We start from the raw sequence: 22,419 nt of genomic DNA on the forward strand, positions 1-22,419 counted from the left end.
CAGATGTTATTTTAGTATTTCTGCATCTGTCAAATCTCCAGTGGACTTTTTTTGGTTAATGGTGAACCGCCAACGCAGCTGAATTTGCAAAACAACGACTCGGCTACATTTGGAGCAAAAGTTAAAATCATTCTACACATTTAGGTGTTTTAGCAACATTTCAGGGTTGAAATATTGCTGCTGTTGCAACAATGTAACCTTGACTTCTAAAGAATCAACACCTTTTTTCTTTCCATCTGAAAATCGGGCTCTGCGAACGCGTTTAGTGTTTGGTTTGTGCGACCAGCCGACGTGCACACGTGTCTCCATGCTGTTTTCCGGTCCGTGGCTTAAGCTTAAAATCTAACTGAATGCAGCTCCACAGGGTAGACAAGAAGGACAAGATAGATCAAATTCTTTACATGAAAAGAAGGAGAGAGATCAAGGGAACGTGAGAGAGAGAGAGAGAGGGGGGGGGAGAGAGAGAGAGAGAGAGAGAGAGAGAGAGAGAGAGAGAGAGATGAGCAGCAGGCTGGTCGGGCTGCATACCACCCTCAGCCTCTCTCTTTTATCTTCTTCTTTGAGGCTCATTGTTATTGGCATTTACGAGATTTCTCCCTCTCCCTCCTCCTTGTTTTCATTCCTCCTTTCCTTGCAGACCTCTTTGTTCAGAAGGCACTCTGTAGTTTCTGTTTTTTGACAGTCTCATTGCCGTATCCAGTACAAAGAAGCAATCCTTATCCTCTAAAAAATGTCCTTGCGTAAAATCCACAGTTCTAGTGTTGCGGGTAGAAAGTCCTCAATCCAAGTGGTTTTAAGTCCAGTCAAGGTAAAATACACATGAATTACTTTTAAAATCACCACAGTTCGTTGCCTAAATCTCATAATCTCATATGTACAGCACTCTCATGGCACGCTTTAACAAAAAAAAAGGTATGTTCCACAAATTCTTTGCTTTGGTTTGATCATTTCTTTCTGCTACTGTTTCACCGTCCTTCCTCACATCTTTGATGCGGAGGATTGAGTTTTTATTGCATGTACATTCTTCGGTCTGGAATCCAAATCCGAGGGTCCGAGGCCGCTGAGATGAGCTGAGATTCGGGATTAATTTGGGGTGCAGGCAGCAGGGTGGCCTAATTTGTTGTGCGATTCTTAAAAACAGGAAGTTTTTAATGTTTTTCGTGGTTATCTTCTTTTCTTATTTGACATCCAAAAGGCACTTTCCTTCCTCAAGAATCAACGAAAATCAATACCCTCACATTTATTTTTGCGTGATTGCACTTCTGTCTTTTCATATCTTGCTCTTGGCAGTTAGGTTTCACTTAGTGGAGAGTAGGGAAGACGAATCCACTCTTTCTTTTCCCTTTCACCCCATCGTCTTGCAGCGTTCTCTCAGGCCTTCAAACCCTCATCCTTCCATCCTTCACTGTATCCATCCAGGCAAACACTGAGGATCTATTATCCAGGCCAACACGCCTCGGCTCTGTCTAAAGGACCCTTTTTCCAATCAATGGATATTCATAAGTCTCCAGCCCGCCCATTTATCCGTCCATCATCCCATCTGATCCTCTTTGTCCTCCACCCCCTTCCTCTCAGAGGTCCAGACGGAAGGCGCCGAAGTAGCTCGAGGAATCATCTGCGTTGACCATGGTCGGGGAGGACACGGAGACAAAGAGCTCGTCGCCGGCCCTCAGCTCGAACAGCCCTCCCTGGTAGACGGAGTGGAGGGCGTACTCGGCGTCTGGAGCCCAGCACTTTGTTCCCACCCCCTTCAGGAGCTGCAGAGACGTGAAGATCAAGGTAAGAAAGATACTGAACCATCAGCACGACCACGTTATTCCAAGTGAAGGAGGGTACATACCTGTATGGGGCTCGGGTAGGAGGTTTTCTTGTAGACACACTGCACCAGCTGGTGGCTGACGCTGCGCTGGTCTCCATCGCTGGCCGCTGGGGACGGATAGCGGAAATACACCTGAGCAGGACAGAGGATCAGAGTAAAGTAAGTGTGTAAGCCAGTGTGGGGATTTATAGCTCTTCTCTGTCTCGTCTCATTATGAACTGAATTCCTTTGAGTTTAGAACTTCAATCTATAGACCAAAAATGAATGAGTTAGCCTGCAAAGCTAACTGAGGTGAGATACTCATGCACCGATTGATTGAGATTAAGAAAAATAATCATTGTTTGCAGCTGTACTCCGATCAGATCCATTGATGTGCGTGCTGCTGGTGGGATAAAATTAATATAGTTAAAATGCATTCAAGCAGTATTTCTGTTCTATTTCTCGTTTGTCATTTGTTGCAAATATCAAACAAGTGGTGCATCACCGTAGCTGTCATCACTCCACAGGCGGTTAAAATAGCCACTTCTGTAATAAACAATATTATTTTCTGTTGATTTTATGTCAAAAGAGGCTCGTCCCTGTGCAGAAACAGTCTGCGCCAAATCCAAATTAAAGAAAAACCAAAAGCTGTGGGGACTCACCTGTGAGTACAGGTAGTACCGCCCGTCCTGTGGCACTCGCAGCTTCCCATTGGTCAGGGTCATGTTGTGCAGGTGAGCTCCAAAGCTCTGATTGGCCCATGAGCGGACCACGTGGCGACAGGACTGGTGGAGACCCGGCGTGGGGATCGGGTAGGGGGGGAACCCTGTTGGTGAGAAGAGTCGGAAAAAGGAAACGGGACGTTATGTGTGCGTCCATTTAGAGGGAAACGCCGCACGCATGCGTGACACGTCCTGTTTAACGCGACTTCAGCTGCCAGTCAATCAGTTTTTTCTGCTTCTATAGCAGTCAAGGCGGCGCCTCACCACCTCGTCTGCTGCCTGGTTCTGAGCCAGACATTTCTCAGTAGCCAGCAAGTCTCTGGCTTTCCTTCCACATTCAACAAGCATCTTTTTCCTGTGCATGCACGCATCACTTCCTGCCTCCCTAATGTTACACCCCCGCCATTCACGTGCATGTTTGCATGCAGTGCAGGCGGCACTCTGCGAACACTGCAGAGAGGTGTTGACTGTGGGACCTTTTCTGTTGCAGGACGGCTACTTTTCCGGCATATATCGATTTGAACGTGTGTGTGCGCGTGTGTGTGGTAACGCTCGGGCTCGGCTAATGCGCCTTCACATTTGTGGTTTATTAGAAGACAACATCAAAGGTCAACTTTGCAAGACTCTTGCTTCCTTCTGAGAAATCTCTCCCACACACACACACACATGCACCAACACACACACGCACACACGACATCATCTTTGCCCTCAGCTCAGTGGAAAAACATCGCACAGCGTTTGCCAGATTGTCGACACCCTTCAGCTTGCACGCCAGCCTCAGATGAAACAATGTGAAGGTCTGGACAACACACACACACACACACACACACACACACACACACACACACACACACACACACACACACACAATTATCTACGACAATGTCCCAATAAAAACTTTTTAATGGCCTAATTCATTGATCTATAACTCACAGATGCAGCTGAAAGACAGCTCATAAAAGCTCTGGCACTCAGGAGGTGATGAATGCTGTGTAACTAAACATTTGATTTTTGTGGTTAATGTGCACAAAATAACCAACTTTAATGGATGAAACAACTGAACTTGATCGTTAATACAGCGAATCCGCGTCCTCGCTCGTGCTTCTCGGCCTGCTCTTTTATATTAATATATAATATTAATATTATATATATAATATTAACGATTGAGGGATTTTATGATTAATTCAGAGGCAGAGTGGGAACGAGTAGCTGTTTGTGTCTAAATGTTGTTTGCCTCAGATGTCTGCCTCATTTAAATAGACAGAATTAATATAACTCTTCTTCTGTGTCTTCATTTCTATCGTTATGATTCATACTTTCGGCACACGAAGCGCCGCAGCTGTCCTAAACCTCTGCTCTTGAAATCAGTGACATGCACACTTCCTCATCCTCACCAGATGCCTCACCTTGAGAGCTGCTGTCTCTGAGGGTCAAGTGGGCCGATGGCCTCTGGGTCACCGAGGTCATGAACTTTGACCCCGAGGTGTTGAAGGTGCGAGGCATGGTTCTCGCCTCTGAGGGAGAGAGGGAGTGAAAAAGATGTCAGGAGAGATGTCGTGGCGTTGTAGTCAGTCAGTCAGTCAGTATGTGTGTGTGTGTGTATGTGTGTGTGTGTGTGTGTGTGTGTGTGTGTGTGTGTGTGTGTGTGTGTGTGTGAGAGAGAGAGAGAGAGAGAGATGCTCACCTATGAAGGTCTGCTTGGAGATGATGTTCTCCGTCACCTGAAACACAGCGAGGAAGAGAAAGCGTTAACATCTGTGACCTTTCATTAAAAATGAGTCGACAGATGTTGAGATCTGCTCGTCCACCTGCAGACAAATGATGTTTAGAGCAGCCGCTCAGATTAACGTGTTTATTTATTTAACTTTTATGAGTGCGAAGTCAAATATTGACCTGCAGTTCTGTCTTTCCTTTGCTGTGGTGGTAAATTTCCAGGCCTGGCTGTGCAGAGCTGAATGGCTCCAATAAACATTAAACAGGCTGTAATTTATTCAATAGTTACAGAAACTCCAGTCTCACCCTTAAACAACCTCAGAGAAAACACATAAAATCCATTCAGCTGGAAAAACAAAGTACAAAAACACTTACTAAACTAATCATCATTATATTACTTCAGTACATTCTGTTATACTCATAGTGTACTTATTACATATCGTCCTCTGAATATTACTGAATTATTATACTGTATCATTACGCCCCACACTACTTTATTATATTTACATTATTATATTTTATTTCTGCACAAATTATACCAGAATAATGTTTACTGCATAATGTCCCACATCATATCTTCATATTAAATAAATACTTTATTACAGCACGTAATATTCTGGTTTACATGGTTAAATCTGACAGCATCATATTACTGAACATTAAATACTTTACTGACTTGTTTCTAATCACACCACTTTGCTTCAGACGGTGCAGCACTATTAGTACAACACCAGCCTGTTATTTGAGTTTAATTGCGTTCCTAATTTTTCTATTTAATCTGCTCTTATTTTAATTTAAAAACTTATTTTAAGTTTCTTTACTTATCTGCAGCCTGGAACACACAGATTTGCCCTGTGGGTGATCAGTTAAGGATTACATTATTTTAAAGACACATTAGAAAGTAAATGTTAGGGACCCGCAATTATTAAGTGTAATCATTTAAAAAGAATTGTAGAATTATATGTAAATACCACAGTGTGTGTAATATTTACAGTTTTTCCTCCACAAGCTCTACTTTTGGAGCTGAAGGAGAAAGACAGCTTTTAGCAAATAGAAAGAAATTAAGACACAATCGGGAAATATTTCAAAGAGCTTTGTCTTTCTTTGTCCCTTCACGCTCTGCGCTCTCGCTTCAGTGCAGATGGTGTGTGTGAATATAACACGTGTCATTTGAAGGTCAGACGTAGGGTCGGGATTGAAGACGGGACACGTCTTCCTCCGCTGCCTTCTTCCTTCATCGCCGTAATAAACTACAAACGTCCTCTCCGTCCTGTCTCTGCTTTGTTTCCCCTGCTCCTCTACGTCACCCCTCGCCTCCAGCAAGCCGCCTCCGTTTCATCTTCTAACCCAGGCAGGCTGTGGAAATCCACGCACACACACAGATGCACTTCCTCACTCACACACACTCAGTAATTCCTCTCCTCTCACAGCCTCACATGCTGATGCTTTCTGCAGCAGCGGTCGCACCTTGGTTTCATCTGTCCCACTTTGTAAATCAAGCCTCAGTCGCACATTTACTTCCAGTCATATATCTTTCCCTCTCTCTGAACATTCTGTCCCGTCTCATCCTTCCATTTGCCTCTTCATCAGCTGTCATCCATAAATCCTTTCCCCCCTCTTCCTCTCTCCACGTGCTGACCATCCACCTCTTTTACTCTTATTCCCTCCTATCCTCACGTTTTTCGTCACTTTCTTTGCCAGTGACCTCTCCTCCTTTCTTTTTCAACTTTCCTCCGTGCCCGTTCACCTTTTACCCAAACGCCATGCAGGCATGTGGCCTGTGCCCCCCCTGCGGTATAAATGTCCCTGATTAATTTGCAGAAATGCCACAAAATCCTGAGTATGATTAATTTCTCCGCTGTTTTTTATGGTCGTCCAGCTGTAACGGTGGTGTTATTCTTGGCAGTGTTGCTCCTGAACCGAACACTCAACTCAACCTGCAAATTGGACACGATCGCTCTGGGGTTTGGCGTGTGTGTGTGTGTCTGTGTGTGTGCGCGCCAATGGCAAGCACGGGGCCCCACACTTGTGTATACCCTGTATACTCTAAGGGGAACCCAATACAGTAAAAGTACAGCATCGACCCGGCCACGCTAGCTCGTCTCGCTAGGCGTAGCGTGCCTGCCTCGGCCTCAAGTTCCTCAAGTCTCAAAAGCAGAAAATTACCTGCACACACACCCACACACACTTAGACAAAGAGAGAAAATTGCCAACAGATTTTCTGCCCTGCATGTGACAGCAGTTGACCAAGAAAAAAAAAAAAAAAGCAAAACAAGAGATGTAGGTTTTTTCAGGCGCCTGGACCCAGTGTGAGCTGCCAGTGAGTCCAGAGCAGCATGTTTTCGATGTGTGTGCTGTCTTTAACGGCTAAGAGCTCACTTGGGAATCTGCTGCGTGGCTAAAGAGTGAAGTCAGCTGCAGTGGCTGCATGCATAATCTACGCGCACAGCGGTGGAAGCTTTCTACGTCAGCCGCGGGGTCAAAGGTGAAACGCCACTGTCACGCCGAGCCGTAGTTCTTTTACAGTGTTTCCTCACTGTTCGCATCTGGTTTGTACTTCCAAACGCACTGTATGTTGTTCCAACTAAAAACACTGACAGCAAAGACGCAAAACTAATGACAGTCAGCATCGTGAGGAGATTTATTTTGTAGAATAAATCTCGATAAAGGTCGGGTTAATTGGCGAATGTCCGTCTCTACGTGGCAGCCTCTCGCCTGGTTTCAGGTGGGATCGGCTCAAGCCCCCCCCCCCCAACACCCTTTAAAGAACAAACAGGTTGAGCTGATGGATGGATGGTGAAGCAGACTTCCATAAAGAAGCCGTAGCGTAGAAACAGCAACGCTCGGCTCTGCAGGTGTTTCAGTGTGATAAATCTGCAATCAAAGGATCCTGCTTTTCCTTTGCTTGCCTTGTTTGCATGATTGCATCTTGAAGTCATTTTTCTGCTCGTTCAATAAATGTGAAAGGTCACTTATGGCTGACACCGTGGGATTAAGTCTTCAGGGCTTCAGGTTGTTGTTGCACTTTAACCTCTCAGCTATCTAATCCCGTTCATTAGAAATGGGTTATTTGGACCACATGGCTCCAGTGTCACGCTGCTCTCACGTCCATGGGAACACGCATAAAAATGAATCTCTTCACTGAATAATAACAACCCACACAATAACCACTGGCTTCTATTACTCGATGTGCTATAATCTACAGTAAAGTGAGGCTGAGCTCGTCTTCAGCCAAGCTGACTGCTGCCCTTTGGACTTTGCGTTTACGGCCCCGCCATCATTTTCCGGACTTTGGTGAAGTGAGCTCCAATAACTTTTGACTGCCGTGTTTGTTATATTAGACAGCTTTGTGTTACCCAGGTCATTATTATTTCTTTCTTGGCTGAAGTGAGCAGTATGCAGTGCTTGGCTGCAACAAAAGAGTTTAAGTTTTAGCAAATCTGTCTTCTTTCTTTCCAGTCCGCCGGGCCATAATGGGCTCCCTGGGCGGTTGAAGAACCAGCACTGTTGGGATAAACAGACGCAATTAGTGAAACCTTTCTGAAAAGATCTAATCCCTTTTATTTCATTAACCTATTACTTAAGGATATCACTTAATCTTAGTGATTATCTCCAAAGGTGCTTCTCATTTAACAGAGCCCAAAGTGAAGGGCTGAAAGGGTCATAAGCAGGACCACATGCCTGCCTGTGGGGCACCAAGATGGCCTGTGATAACATTATTTTGGGCTTCCTGCAGCTTTACTTGTGTTTCTCCAACATTTCTAACTCTTTGTCCTGTCAGCAAACATGATAAGTGAGCCAACAATACCCCCAGAATCCTTTTTTACCAGGCTGAACTGTCCAGAGGCATCACAGATTTGATGCGGCGTGCCTTCCTCTCCCTGTCTCCGCTGTTGACGGCTGCATCATTATTCTCGCCCTCATAAACGGACAGGGACGATTTTAGGTGCGATTTGAATTCGTAATTTCTTACGAATTCATCTTGCTGCATAAATGAAACCAAGATGTAAACCATTAAAAAACAGTCGGGGCTTACTGTCCATTTGACTGTGCCAGATGGTTAATCGCATTCTCTTCTCTCATGTGGAGCAAAGGCTGCTGGGACTGCTTTCTGCCACCAGGAAGTAAGTCATGTTTTGCGTTTGTGGGCTTTGCCCTTAACGAGCGTCTTAACGTTTGTCATGTGGTGGTTTGCTGTGAAAGACTACACTCCTTTCCTTGTTAAGTGGGTCACTTTTGTTTCCAGTAAATCTGCCTGCAGTCTTTGATGTGTCAAGCCACAAAGTTTAAGTTCAGCATGCCCGACACCGGGGCAATGTCAGGGTGTGTTTCTGCAGGTTATAGGGCAGTCTCTGCCAACATAAGGCTGAAACCTTTCCAGCTGCAACAACAGCAACAAAAGCAACCATCCTCATTCTCACAACAACGGCCCGAGAGACTAAAATATCTGATTTCTTCAGGTCATACTTTGTCTGGCCAAAAGCTAAAAAAAGAAGGCATAAATAAGAGAAACAGATGGAAAAATGATAGGTTACTGTACAAGTGAGAGATAGAGATTAAGACAACATGGTATGAGTAAATCCATAAAAATTCCTTTTTGGCAGGAAATCCACTACATGCCTCCTGTTGCAGTTGTGGCCACAGCCAAAACTTGTGATATCACAGCAGGTGTTTCACTGTAGCTTTAAAAGTTTAGCATTACACTTTACGAGAGACTAATTGGTGAAAGATTTATCAAACTTGGAAGGCTGGAATAACATGACTTTTAGTGCCTGGTATGTGCAAAACTCCAAAACACTGGATCCTACACCTCCCACAATGCAACTCAGCAGTCGTTCCTCTAATGTACCCCAGTTTATGATGAAGGTCGTTTTCACACCTGACCAAGCAGAATGGGGAGCTGAAAGTCGCAACATTGTCGCATTTATCACTTGTTTCGGTTCTGCTTTCACTGCGATTTCTAAAGCGCACCGAACTTTCTGAGCAGCATCACGTGGTTGAAAGGGGCGCTCGTCGATTGGACAAAGTAGGAGGGGAAATGAAAAAACAACAGTGAACGCAACTGTTCCTATAACGCTGTCGTAGCTCGTCAGGGATTGATTCTGTTATTTTTCTAACTTTGACAAACTAACGTGACAACAGATGAGCTCAGAGTTTAAGGACTGTGACTGTTGTGATTTGATTTTGTTTAAATATGCCAAACTGTGAATTTATGGGTTATTGTTGTTTAGACAATTGAGCTAAGCTAGCTAGCAACTGCTAATTTCAGCGGTCACTTGTTGCTATAGCAACAGTAAACATTCACATAAGGACTAATGAGCTGTAAATAGAGATGCAGAATCAAGCTATATTTATAAATACAGATGAGATACGTTGAATTTTAGCATGCGTATGCACTGCGTATAGCGTCACTACGTACATTTGGTCCTGTGTCTGGTTCGGTGAGCTTTCACACTGCATACGAACCGAACCAGGGTTCACTTGCAAGCGAAGTACCAAATGGCTGATGGGGCATTACTTTTGCAGGTATTTGACCATAAATCAGGCAAATTAAAGTTACGACCTGATGGTGGTGCAAGATGAAAAGTCAGAGAGGTTATTACAGTTCATCTAATGGCAGTCCATCCAATCCAACACTCAAAACCACTAATGTCAATCTCATGCTGGTGCTACAGAAAACTGCATCACCACAAGCGAGCAGGATTCACCCTATGGGGACCATGAATGTCAAAATTCAGAGTAATCTATCCGCCAGTTGTTGGTCGCACTGCCAGAGAGACTAAAAACATGAGGTCTCAATCCACTTTTGATATGTGGCCTTTAATAACTGAAAACACCAACTTGCTGATTAGGACGCAGCCAGAAATGGTCCAACCCCTAGGTGATTGAAATCAGGCCATCATAATTTTCATCACTGGTGGATCGAAGCATCCTCTGCGTCAATTCAGATTTACAGAACCATTGTGGCTACACAAGTTGGACTAGCGACTGATCCTCATTTGTAAAGAGAAAAGTGAGTCCAGGCATGCAGAGCGAGGCCACACTGCCAAAAATCAGAAGTTGGTGGGAAGAAAAAAAGAAAACCAGAGAGTGAAAGATGACGGACAATTATGGGAAACAAGAGAAGAAGAGGAATGAGGGTAAAAAAAAGAGAAGCTGGGGAAACAGAGGAGAGTCAGAGTGGACGAAAATAACAGGAGAAGGCCTGAAAGAGAGGATTGAGCGAGGGACAAGTATGCACATGAAGGAGCGTTTCTTCTGCAGATTAGCAGTAGCTGCAACCCAATACTTTAATATGCTGCTCAACCCCGACAGGCCTGGACTTGAAGTGTGTGTGTTGGAGTGTGTGTCAGCAGTGTGTAGTTCTTTGAGCTACGGCGACAAACTCTTATCGAACCTAATCTGGTCTAAGAGGCTGCTCGTTCCTCCCTGTGTTGTCCAGTTTTGGTGTGCTTGCAAATGGGTTTTTTTGGGGGGAAGTGTAGAGCAAAAAAACCCCAAAGATGGAGATGAAATAGCTAAGTGTTTGTGTGTCTAATGGCTAATGTTGCTCCTGAAAGCTGGGTCGATGATTAATAAGTAACTCAGACTTTGTTTAAAGCCAGATCGGTATGTAGATTTGGAGTAGAAGGAATGTACACAAAGGTTTTCTTTTTTTTAGTTTTCTTCTTGGTCAAAGGGAGCAGTTCTGTTTAAGAAACCCGTCTTTCTTGGATACTGGCACCACGTCCAGAGTGATAACTTGAATTTCACAGTTGTGCTGTATATATTTGGCTTCATTCAAGCGGAACACCTCTGCGTCCACAACCCGTCTCGCTTTTCTTTTCACAATCTCCTCCGAGTCAGACCAGTAATTGAAGCCTGACAGGGTAAACCCCATGGAAACCTTTACCTCAGGTGATTCTCCACAGACACTTCTGCTCTGGCAAAGCATTTTATATCCAATTGTCTACTTGAAACCTTGAAACAATATTCCATCATTCTACTGTCCGACAAGGCTCCAAAGCCTGTTCAAAGTGCTGCAACTAATGATTATTTTGCTATAAATCAGTCTATGTAATGTAGGAAAACACTGTAAAACCCAACTGCAGTTCCCCAACAGCCCAAAACCCAAAGATATTCCATTTAAAATGAAAGAAAAAGGAGAAAAGCAACAAATCTTCCCATTCAGGAAGTTGAGACCAGCAAATGATGGTATTTCTTGCTTAAAGAAACAACTGTTGCTGATTAATTTACTGTTCCTGGTTTTAAATGACTGCTTCTCTGATTGCTGCTCTTCCTTTGCTCTGTCGAACTTATGATGGACAGTGGTTTTTTTGGTAAAATAAGGATGGAAATCAGTGCAGGGGAAGCCGAGATACTGACTTTTGTCTTCGGAAAACTTGCGCTTACATTACCCACATTGCAACTCTAGAACCAAAAATTTGGTTGGAGATTTCCGTGTGCTGTGCTGCTAGCGGCTAATGTAGCATCAAGCCTTTTTCAGGCCTCAAGTGTAGCTAAGGAGAGGGCGACAGGGATCTGGCAAGCTCACTCCACACCCCCAGATTACACAAAAAACTGAGAATCAGAAGGGAGATACTATCCTTCATTGCATACATTGTACAGAAGCCAGTCTGGCCTGGTCTTGCAGACAGTAACAATATAAATCTTTGCTTGTTCCTTCACATGATCAGATGTGACTGGAGCAGAAAGGCAGAAGAGCAGTGCAGGTTTTTGAAGAAACAGCCAAGAAAATGTCAGTAAATCTGGCTTACGAGGTTCTTTCATGGCATCTTTTGCCAGATATCTGCAGTCTTATAGAGCTGCGCACTCCTAACACCTCACATTCAGCCATGACAACAGGAAATAAGAGAGTTTCTCCTCTTTACCTGGACATTTTCCAGAGCTTTCAGCCACATCTCTTGTTTTCATATCCAGGCCACGTGACTGAAGCAACTCCACCCAGGCGCGAAGGCCACGAGATGCAGCTGAAACCTCCAGGAAATTCACAGTAAGTGGATCTTTTCCTTAGAAGTTGCAGTGCACTGTGGAAGGTTTGACACTTCCTATCATACTCTGTCATGAAAAAGGGTATTTGTTGCACCAGTTTTTCAGGGTCAGTTTAGTTTTATTGGAATATTCTGTCAGACGAATACAGCCAATGGCTCATAGAGAGGGAGTGAGACATCGCTGATGGCTGTCCAACGAACATGTAAATCGCAAGACGTATGTAAGCATATGGATCTTATATATCGAGCTGAGAGCGATGCTGCCAGCCGCCGTGTGCATTCAGCATCTGACTGTGATTTACTCACTCTGCAGCCAAACAGGAATCGCCCATTAGCGGTTTATCGTTGCAAAACAGCGGGCAAAGGTTTTATGACAGGTAACGCACCAGTGGCCGACTCGATGCCAGCCTCTGATAACTGACCTGTTTGGTGTGGGAGTTTCCTGCCAGACAAATGTTGTGTACAGCGAAGGAAGCAGTTGACTTCACACACATGAGAAACAGGAGATTGATATCACCCTTTATTGCCTTTCGAGTTGAGTTTCGCCGGTGCCACAGATGAGACTTTGGGTTATTAGCCCGCCTCTCCTCCTCTCGCTCTTCTACTGATTTCAGCACACGGTTAAGCACAACCAGAACAAAGACAGGAAAAAGCTGTTTATGCACAACAAACGGTGCATTATTGAGCCGCTTTGCATGTGTATTTACCTTCCTACATGTGTTTGGTTTTTCTTTCTGTGCTGTTCTTCTGCAAAGACAAACTTTCGAACTGTAGTCATCAGCGGATTAATGCCTTAATTCTCTCTTTCTCCTCCCGCCTCGTGTTGCTTTACGTCTTTCCAGCTCTCTGTCTGTCACCCTTAATCTCTTTCACAACATGGTTTTTACTCCTAGGAACACAAACAGCATGAAAGTAGGCCAGGGGTGGGGTTGTTTTACAGCTTCAGCCTTCTCTTGTTTGGACTTTCAGTGTTTTACATTTCGTTTCACACGTGTAAATACAGTATCGATGATGATGAATACCTTCATGAGTACGTCATGATAAAGACATGTAATGCCTCTATCTGTGTTTTCCAAGTATATCAGGTTTATTGGGAGGGTCCCACTGTTTATTTATTGCATTTTCTTTTTCTGTTCCAACTTCTGCGTTCTCAACTTCAAGTGCTCAATCTCCTGATGTGATATGGATCTGTGGAGTACATGCCGTGACGTCAGATTAGCGCCACAGAATCTGGGCTAAATTCATCGCCACCCGCGGCTCTCGCATCAGCGATGCACACAAACACAATCCTTGGCCTCACTTTTATTGTTTCAACAAGAACCTTGACCTTGTTGGTTGGTGCTGACACACCACAAGACATGCTACAGGAATGATGTGTGAGACAAACAGAGGCGTTTGTGGGCCAGTGTGGCAGAAATAACAATGACTGCACGTGAAGGAAGGCCGGGTGGAGAGCTGGCTTTGTGCAAAGCGATGATAAATGATGATGAATATGGGTCAACTCTAAGAGCAGCTCAGAGCAGGTTTGGTTAATGTGTAATATTACAACAGGTTATACATGTTGTTCACGTTTATGGATTGTTCAAAAGCAATGCTAATATTTCGTGTTATTTCCTTGTGTGCCAGATATTTCTTCATTTATGAACGTGGTGAAAGGTGCAGTCTGCAAATCAGCACAAGCTTTTGAGCGAGTACTGTCATGGCTCGTGTTACCGATGTACCAATGTTTTGGACTTGTGAGAGCACTGGTTTAATGCACGAGAGGGTTTAAGTCAACAGAGCGCGAGTCAAAACTCAGCAGCCTGGCAGTTAAAGCACAGAAAGCGATTCTTACTTGTCTCATAATCGCAGCGTCCTGTTTCCAAGCATCGCTCCAGCTCTCTACAAGAGCAGTCACTTCAGTTCACGCTGCCAACTTCACCCCGACTGCTTTTCCGTCTGTAACTCACGCTGTGTGTCAAATGTTGCAGCGTTATACAATGTGGAAAAGTGTGTGTGGTGCACATGATGCGCATCGCCTCCGTGATGGCGGACTGGTCAGTGTTTCTGCTGACAGAAAGCGGGATTTAATTCAAAGGTAGAAGTTAATTTTATTCACATCTTTGATGGAGTTTAAGCAGCTAATGAGGTATTTTGCATGTGGATTATATTTTTGGTTATTTCTTGTTTTTGAGAGTACAAGCTCCAAAACACACACAAAAACAATAAAACCAAACAAAAACCAAACAACACTGATTCATAACTTCATAACCACCCCATCAATCTGCTGCATCCGCAGGTCAAAACAGACGCTGAGAGTCTGGCCCAGACTCGACTGTCTGTGGTTGATGCTAAATCATCTCTGAAGAGCTTCCTTGACTGAACTGTGAAAAACAAAATAGTAATATATGAAGATGTTAAGAAATACATTTCTTAAAAAAACTGGTGAGTCTTTCCAAAACCTGCAAGGTGGCGAGCCTCAAACGCTTAATGTTTAGACTGTCGAAACAGGCGAATTTATCAAACGCCCGGCGAGGCCTCGGGCTTTTTGCTGACAGTGCGATGACTTCATCGCAGTTGTGTGTTTATTCTTTTGTCTCGCGGTTGAGTTTATTCCAGCTTTTCCATTTTATCTCTCATGCCGGCAGCCGGGACAGACTGCGGTCCAGGAAGTCGGTACATGTAGGGAATGGCTATAAATAAAAAGAGATAAAAGGCTGAGCCAAGAAGACGGCGTGGTCAAGAGGTGATATTAAACATGAACTCAACACTTAAGGGATTCACAGAAGCGCCTTCTGCAGGCGAGGGTGATGTGTAGGGACTTTACTTTTCCCCAGAAGTAAATGCAATAAAACCCAATGAGCAAAAAAAACCCTTGATTGAACATTTTCAGGGTTGCAACAAAGCCCACAGTCAGTTTTATCAGCGACAATGTTGGGCCTGTTCAGACCTACTGCTGAGTTTTTAGTGGAAGCTGGAAGCCATGTTTTAACAATGTCTGGCCTGTAAGCGCTCCATGTACAAATATATATTTATATTGGAACGTACTGACCTGGTGATTTACATCCTTATGAGGGTTTACATGAGCGGTGCTGCCTGTTACAACCTCCGAAACAGGCCCAGAAATTTTCCATTTTTTCTATTTGAAACATGAAAGTAAACCATGTGATTAAACAGGACCCCAAAATAAAAGTGTTGACAAAATAAAACACAAAGGAGCTTTTAACAGCATCTCAGTGGATAAAGCATTTTTAACATTTCTAAGAATAATCAGTTTTCCACTCGAAGGCCTGATCACAACTACTACAACTGTAGCTCAAAAGCTGACCACTAGCATGCTTGCAGGCTGTAAACACGCACGTACTATTCAGTCGCAACGGCTTTTCTTCTGCGGGGGACTGTTTACTCCTCCCCAGCATTTTCTGCATCATTTTATTCCACAAAGAGTCGCTGTGTCTCGTTAGCATGGTCGCTAATTGGACATTTCTCAATAAGTTTGCATAGTTTATTTAAAGATGTGTTTGTACCATCCGCTGTCTCATAACTGTCTGCAAACAGCGCCTCTTTGGAGGAGCAGCTGTTCGTTCAGCAGAGGAGGTTTGAATAAAAATGTGTAGATTGCTCCCTCCATTTTTTGCTGTTGTGAATGGTGCAGATTTGTGTGCCGAAGCTCATTAGAGTTAAGAAAAACACGTATTAACCCGGCCTTTCTGCATGTGTTCCCATATGGCGTGCAACATTTAGCTGGAAGTGATGGTCACCGGAAAACGGCCTGGTGCATCAGCTTACGCTCGGCAAAATGTTGATGTGGGAAGCACACCAAGCAGGTGCTGCAGGAATGCTGACTGTGAGCTTTATTATATGAGTTTGGACGCATCCTGAGAATGTGCAGCGCATAGACTTAAAACAGGTGAAGTTCATCCGACAGTGGAAATTTCCCAGCGGTGGTATGAGGCATGTAGGATTAAATGCATATGTCGTGACAGCGCTGAAGCTTCTTGTCTTTGCTGTCCAATAAATAACTGATGCTCAAGAAGCTTTCACAGAGAAGGAATTGGAAAGATGGAGGGATTTTCAGGGGTTGCTGGACAGGAATGAGGGATGAATGAGGAGAGGGAGGGTGGTCGACGCCGGACACAGTGGTCCTTTGTGTTTGTGTATCAGCTGGAAATCACTAACAACACTGCAGGCCTCCACCCCTCCCTGTGTGTGTGTGTGTGTGTGAGTGTGTATGCAGCATGTCAGTGACTGACATTTGCTTTTGAATAGCCAACTGTGGAGCAGAATAAGATAAGGAAGTGCAGCTCAGAAACAAACCCCAGATCAGACCAAGCGTTTGTCAACGGTTTCGTCATTCCTCCCTGCATCTCCTCATCATTACCCAAGAGTGAGATGACCGACTCTTGATGAGGTAGTTACGCCTACATTAAGACATCTGCTCTCACAGGAGACTCGCGCAGACTTTAGTTTTTATCTTCCACAACCTTCACTTAGTCCAAACCTTACCCAGAACACCGCATCTTTATATTCAAAAAGCAGATAAATACACCTCACAGCGTCATACAGTAGTAACCTATTAGTTAATTAAACCTTTAAGGATAAGTCTGGAAATGCTCCTTATTTCTTTTACTGTCAAAAAAATCCAATGCAGTGCTCTTCCTGTGCATATATGTATTCCTTTTCCTCAGTGAGATCGGCCTTTCTTGAGGGAGGCACACCTTTGCAATAGTTGATCGCGGACACTGGAGTTTATTTTGAGTCAGTGCTGCTGCTGTAAGTCCTCACCAGGGCAACAAATGCTTATGAATCCATAAAGCAGTGCCAGCAAATGCACAAGAGATGGAGTAACGCATTGCTTTTTGGTGGATTTGTGTAGCCAGCATGCAGAATAACAGCAGCCTTATCCTTGACGTGCACTACATACGCATCTCAACGTGGAGCCGCCCAGTTTTTGATCAAGTGACACCCATAAGACACATCGCACGCACCACAGAGACAGAGGAAACAGTCAAGGTTCTGTAAGAGCAAATATGACGAAATAGCTGCTTTTCGGGAGTCAACGGTGGCATATCCTGACGCCAAGACACCTCTGGTGTGTGGAAAACACTGGGCGCTGGTGTCTGGATGTACGTCATACGCAGCCAGTGTGTGTTAGCCTTAAGTAGGCGCGCTGTTATGAAAAAGGAGGGAAACACTATTATCTTTGTGTTCAACACACGAACTATTACAAGCGTTTTCGGGAAGACGCGTAATGTTGGTCGACTGCTGGCCATTCATCAGCGCCATCAAGCTTGCATGGGCTTATTGATTTCATGTTTTCTCCGTGATTTTAAAATCCATAAAGGTAATAAAATGACCGTAAGTCAGCGCTGATTTTAAAACATAAAGGCCTTTCATGCAGCAAACAAGAAACAAGCAGACAGATTTAAACAAGTCTAAACTGTGTAATGTCAAAAAGACAGAGTGGACTGAGATGTTAAGACCCTTTTATTCATCAATAAGTAAGCAAACTGTACTGTGGCACAAAAACGCCCTTGAACAGAACCTTGAGAAGCCTTGATTAAAGGCGTAATTCGGCTTCAAAGAACAATTTAGCACTGAATCGGATGGCGCCCCGCAAGTCTGTCCACACCCTGACCAGTGATGTCAAAACAGCTGTTTCGTATCAGCAGTCAAAAGCCAAATATTTGCGATGACATCAGTGCTTTGACACGGAGCAGATCTGGAGATATGGCACCCACAATGCATCCGGACAAAGAGGGGCCAGAGGAGCTTTGTTTCTTCAAAGGAGGTGACCTTTGGAAATAACCTGCCGGAGCGTGACGGGTCGACAGCTTCTTCTCCAGGATTACTTTATAGTGCATATAATGCAGAAAACATGCAAGAAAATAGATAAAAGTGTAGAAATGCACTTAAGCATCAAAGTTTAGTTTTGCAAGACAACTCAAGGTTCACTTGATATCTTTATTAGGAGCTTTAAAACATATCACATGGTCTTCATCTGTGGATTTTAATGTGGCATGTGAGCTGTTACGCTTTCATCCATCCAGCACCTTCAGCACTTCCTGACCTTGGAAGCAGTAGCTGAGGCTGATGAAGACCATGTGATACAGTTGAAAGAGCGGGAAAAAGCAGGTAAGTGGACCCTGAGTCGTGACTGCTCTTTTCAAGGTCGAATGAGTTTGATAAAAGCTCCAGAAAAAGGCTGAAAGTGAACCCCAAAGATGACGATGAAGCTCATGTGATAAGGTCCAAAGCTCATGAATTACAACCCAAATGGACCTAGAGATGCGATTGTTTTGCTGTTCAGGAGCCCAAGAGTGAACTTTGAAACTCCTCATTTTTCATGTCCAACATTATTACTGAATGACAGAAAAATCTCAGCACCCTGCAGACAAAATCTTGATCATTACAAGGCGTAAAAGTCTTTCTTAGAAAATCCATGGAGCTAAGAGCAGACCCGGCCTGGGCTGCAGTTGCTATTTCTAAGCTTCGTCTAAGCCCAGCCTATTTAAAAGGAAAAGTAAATCCCTGTTCTGTGCTGGGAAACCGGTTTTCACCCTTTGACCTCAGCTGGAGGAAGCAAAAGCATTCTACTTCAAACAAAATAGCTTCTGCTCAGCCGCTGAAGCATCCAGCGGGCTGACACAAAAACAAAAACAAAGGCTGAACGGAGTAAAACCGTCCTCTCAGTCAGCCATCGTCCATCATGATGATCTTTCAGTAAGAGTAACGGTTAAGATACATCACGATTCAGACTCAGGAGACAGCATTTGAGCAGGAATTCTTGCAACGTATATGTTAACCCCCGACCCCGTCTCCAGGCGTCATCCATCACTGCAACTGGAAGCTGCGAGCTGACGTGTTGGCAGTTTATCTCAGCAGGTGCGCATGTTTCAGCGCCGTGTCTTAAAGCGAGAACAGCAGGGCGGACGAGCGGAGGAAAGTTACTCTGGTTTCATCTGCGGCTGAAGGCTTCAGACGGGAGTACCTGAGCTTAGCGCACATGCCATCCGAAACCCCCCCCCCCCCGCTGTCTTCCAGCCTTTCGTGCCCCCTTGTAATAATGCTGTCGCACGTTAAATCATTGGCATTGCACATGCCACGATGACTGGTGGAGGATCAAAGGCCCGAGGAGCCGAATTCTTCAGACAGGGAGATTAAGCTCAGCTTCACCGTCGTCCTCTTCCTGTCTCGTCTTTTCCTACATTTTTAATGGTTTTATACTTTCCATTGTCATTTTACAATATCTCATGATTTTCCACCTGACGTGAAGTCGTTGTTTCAGTTCACGAGTGCAGAATTGCCGACTTAAACCTCATTTTCATACCGGGAGCTGCTGAGGAAGCTGCTCCCGGGTTTGATTTTCTCCACTTTACTCAACGTCCTGAAGTCTTTCAAACGGTTTCCGCTCACAAAGGCTTTCGCTCTCCTATAATAATGTACAAATAAGCAGACCAACTGTCCGCCACGAAGAATAAAATATACCTCAAGCCAGTTTCTAGTTTCTGCAGGCTGATTTTTAAGCTGTAATGAAATTCAAAGCGGCTGCGAAGACGAGATGCAAATCAACTTAAATGTGTTTTGGAAAATATTCAGCGGTAATGTCTGATTTGTAGTTAATGACATTAATTAATGGCTCAACACAGTGTTTGTATAATTAAAACATCACTATGAGACATTTTATTCTTTCATGGCCACTACTTTATATCTCCACCCTCCCCCTCTTTTCCACCATGTGTCTTACATCCTTCTTTCTTAACTTTAGCCAAAGCTAATATGAGGCCTCTTTAGTCTGCGTTGGCTAAATCACGTGGATTCCCTGGACCTTACAGAGCCCCGATGAAGGAAAAGGACCAAAATGAGTCAATTTTGTACTGAACTTTGTGAGATTTTGATTCGTCTAATTATAGCTGTGGCTGATACACAGGATGAACAGTTCTTTTAATGCACATAAAACAGGCTTGAAAACATGTGAACATCTCCTTTAACAGCCCCATCACTTCAAACATTTTCTACCAATTACACCATTATGACACTGGCTTACAGTCATCTTTGTCATAAAAGTCACATCAGCTTTCTCCCGGTTTGTCTTGTGGGTTTTATTCTCGCCAAGAACGAGAGAAATAATGATGAATGAACTGCTGATGGATTACACACATCCCGCTGAAGTGTCTGGAAGTTGATGGAATGAAACGCTCTCATGGCTTCCAACAGGGGAATAAAATCAATCCAAGGCCTCAAACGGTTTGAAATTATCTGATAATCTGATGTGAGGTTGTAATTCGTATGTGGTCCCATGCATTATTAATTTACTTTGAACTTTGGGATGCTCATTTGGGGCATTAAAAATGGCTTTGACCTCTTTTACCTCGACCACTGCAGTGTTTTTTGTCCCTTCTCTGTCCTCCTCCTCCTCCATTCAGCATAATTAAAACCTCATCGTCATACATATTTTTTTGCTTTCTTGATCAGTAGCTCGCTCTCATCTCTCCCTTCTTCTCCAGCATGTTCATTCATCTTCTTTTCCTCCACGTCTCTCATCTCCTTCTTTTTTATTTGTTCCGGTCCAGCTGGGTTTATTAAGAGCTTCTTCCCCTCCTCCCTCCCTCTTTTCTTTCAAGCACTGTTTCCATTAGTCCCCCCAACGTCTTTGGGCACACTCCCATCCATCACTGCCCTCTATATACTCATCACCGTCCTCATCGTCTCACGCAAAAACCGCCGTCCTCCTCATCTTCTGCTGTCATCCTCTCGCACACACGTCACATCATCATCACAATCGCTTACTGCGCCCGTTAACTACAGTTTCTAGACATGTGTGCGCCGCAGAGGAATCTACAGGCTGAATACAATAATGATTTCCAGGTGATAAACTGCAGCCAAAATGCCCCTTTTTCATCTATTTTTCATTCCTCTTCACCCAACATTCTCACACTCACTGCTTGTCTTTTTCATTTTTTTAATGTAAGTGACATGAAGAGTGAGGCCGAGCGTGAATCCAGACCGCACAGTTTATCAGTGAACCAAATCTGAGCATCTGTTTTGGACTTGTTGGACTGTGTGCCAGAGCTGAGCAGCACAAAGACCGTGTGTGCGAGTAAACTCTCCAAATCACTATTGAGGTTTCCCGCATTCATGTGGGTAGTTAAACCCTCTTTTGTCAGATATCTTGCATCTTAATCCAACCCAGTCCGTTTTTTTTTCCCCCCTGAATTTGACACAAGTCACAGCACGAAAGAGTTTAGCATTAACAAGTCAAAAATATTTGTACTTGTTGCAAAAGAGCACTGGATTAAATGGCTTTAAAACAACTGCAAGGAACTTTCACTTTGTCTTGAGTTGGACACCCCCTGTGGACAGAAGCGGTAGTGTTTCCACCGCGTAACCCGTCGTAAAGATCTTGATCCAGTGCGCATTTGTAGGTCATATAGAGGCTGCTTCATAACCAGTAAAAAAGTCCTTGTGGATACGTTTAAGAAGCTGATTTGCAGTCAGGAGCCCTGATGAGCGTCTCCTTCCCAGCACCTGTTAGCTTCTGCAACAGCTGGAACGGCTTACAGACACCAACAAGCTGCAGCAACAAGTGACTTTGATCAGACTTGACCCATATTTGTCCTCAGAAATCCTGCTTCTGTTATCCAACTGACCCTCTGCTAACCATTTACACCTCCCCAGTACACCAGTACAATCACAGAGATTCATCAGTAACTTCTGGTCATCGCCCCTGAGGGTTAATAATAAAAATACTTGGACATTTTTGGGGAATGTGTTTATGTGCTTTTCTTGCCAGCAGTTTGATGAAAGCATTGATCCCACTCATACAGTATGAAGCTGGAGCCAGGAGAGGGTCAGCAGCAGCTTGTGCCTCTCATATATTAATGTTAGTGCAGTCAATCAATTAAAATTGTTAATCACAATTAATCTCATGAATGTCATAGTTGCGATTAATCGCAAATTAATCACACATTTTTATGTATTCTAAATGTCCCTTGAATTTACCATGGCTTAAACTTTCCTTTCTTAAGTTTCCTTTGAACATAATAGCATCCACATGCCTCTGTGGAAAGCCATCCATTGTTGCCTGATTTTGACAAGGAGGCAGCGGAGAATTCACATTCGCAGTGTTCGGTGTTTCGCACTTGACATCGACACAAACCGGTAGCCTACTCTTTTACGGCTAGTGAGCAGGCAAGACCAAACACGTGCGTGGGGC

At 44.1% G+C, this 22,419-nt stretch overlaps 1 protein-coding gene across 2 annotated transcripts in view; it reads right to left on the bottom strand.

Annotated features, from left to right (window-relative positions):
- Positions 1-500: 500 nt before the first annotated feature.
- The window catches only part of tnfsf10l (TNF superfamily member 10, like), a 49,744-nt gene continuing 27,825 nt past the window's right edge, over positions 501-22,419 (bottom strand). The window contains exons 3-7 of one of the 2 annotated variants that reach the window (XM_070993500.1): positions 4,205-4,241; positions 3,927-4,034; positions 2,461-2,624; positions 1,841-1,951; positions 501-1,757 (exon numbers count right to left, since the gene is read on the bottom strand). In XM_070993500.1, the coding sequence (XP_070849601.1) occupies positions 1,572-1,757; positions 1,841-1,951; positions 2,461-2,624; positions 3,927-4,034; positions 4,205-4,241 (606 nt within the window). In that variant the 3' untranslated portion in view covers positions 501-1,571. Of the gene's footprint in view, positions 1,758-1,840; positions 1,952-2,460; positions 2,628-3,926; positions 4,035-4,204; positions 4,242-22,419 lie in introns of both variants that reach the window. The other variant, XM_070993499.1, reaches the window with a different exon arrangement.

Source organism: Chaetodon trifascialis, chromosome 23 (genome assembly GCF_039877785.1).
Source record: "Chaetodon trifascialis isolate fChaTrf1 chromosome 23, fChaTrf1.hap1, whole genome shotgun sequence".
Taxonomy (NCBI): domain Eukaryota; kingdom Metazoa; phylum Chordata; class Actinopteri; order Chaetodontiformes; family Chaetodontidae; genus Chaetodon; species Chaetodon trifascialis.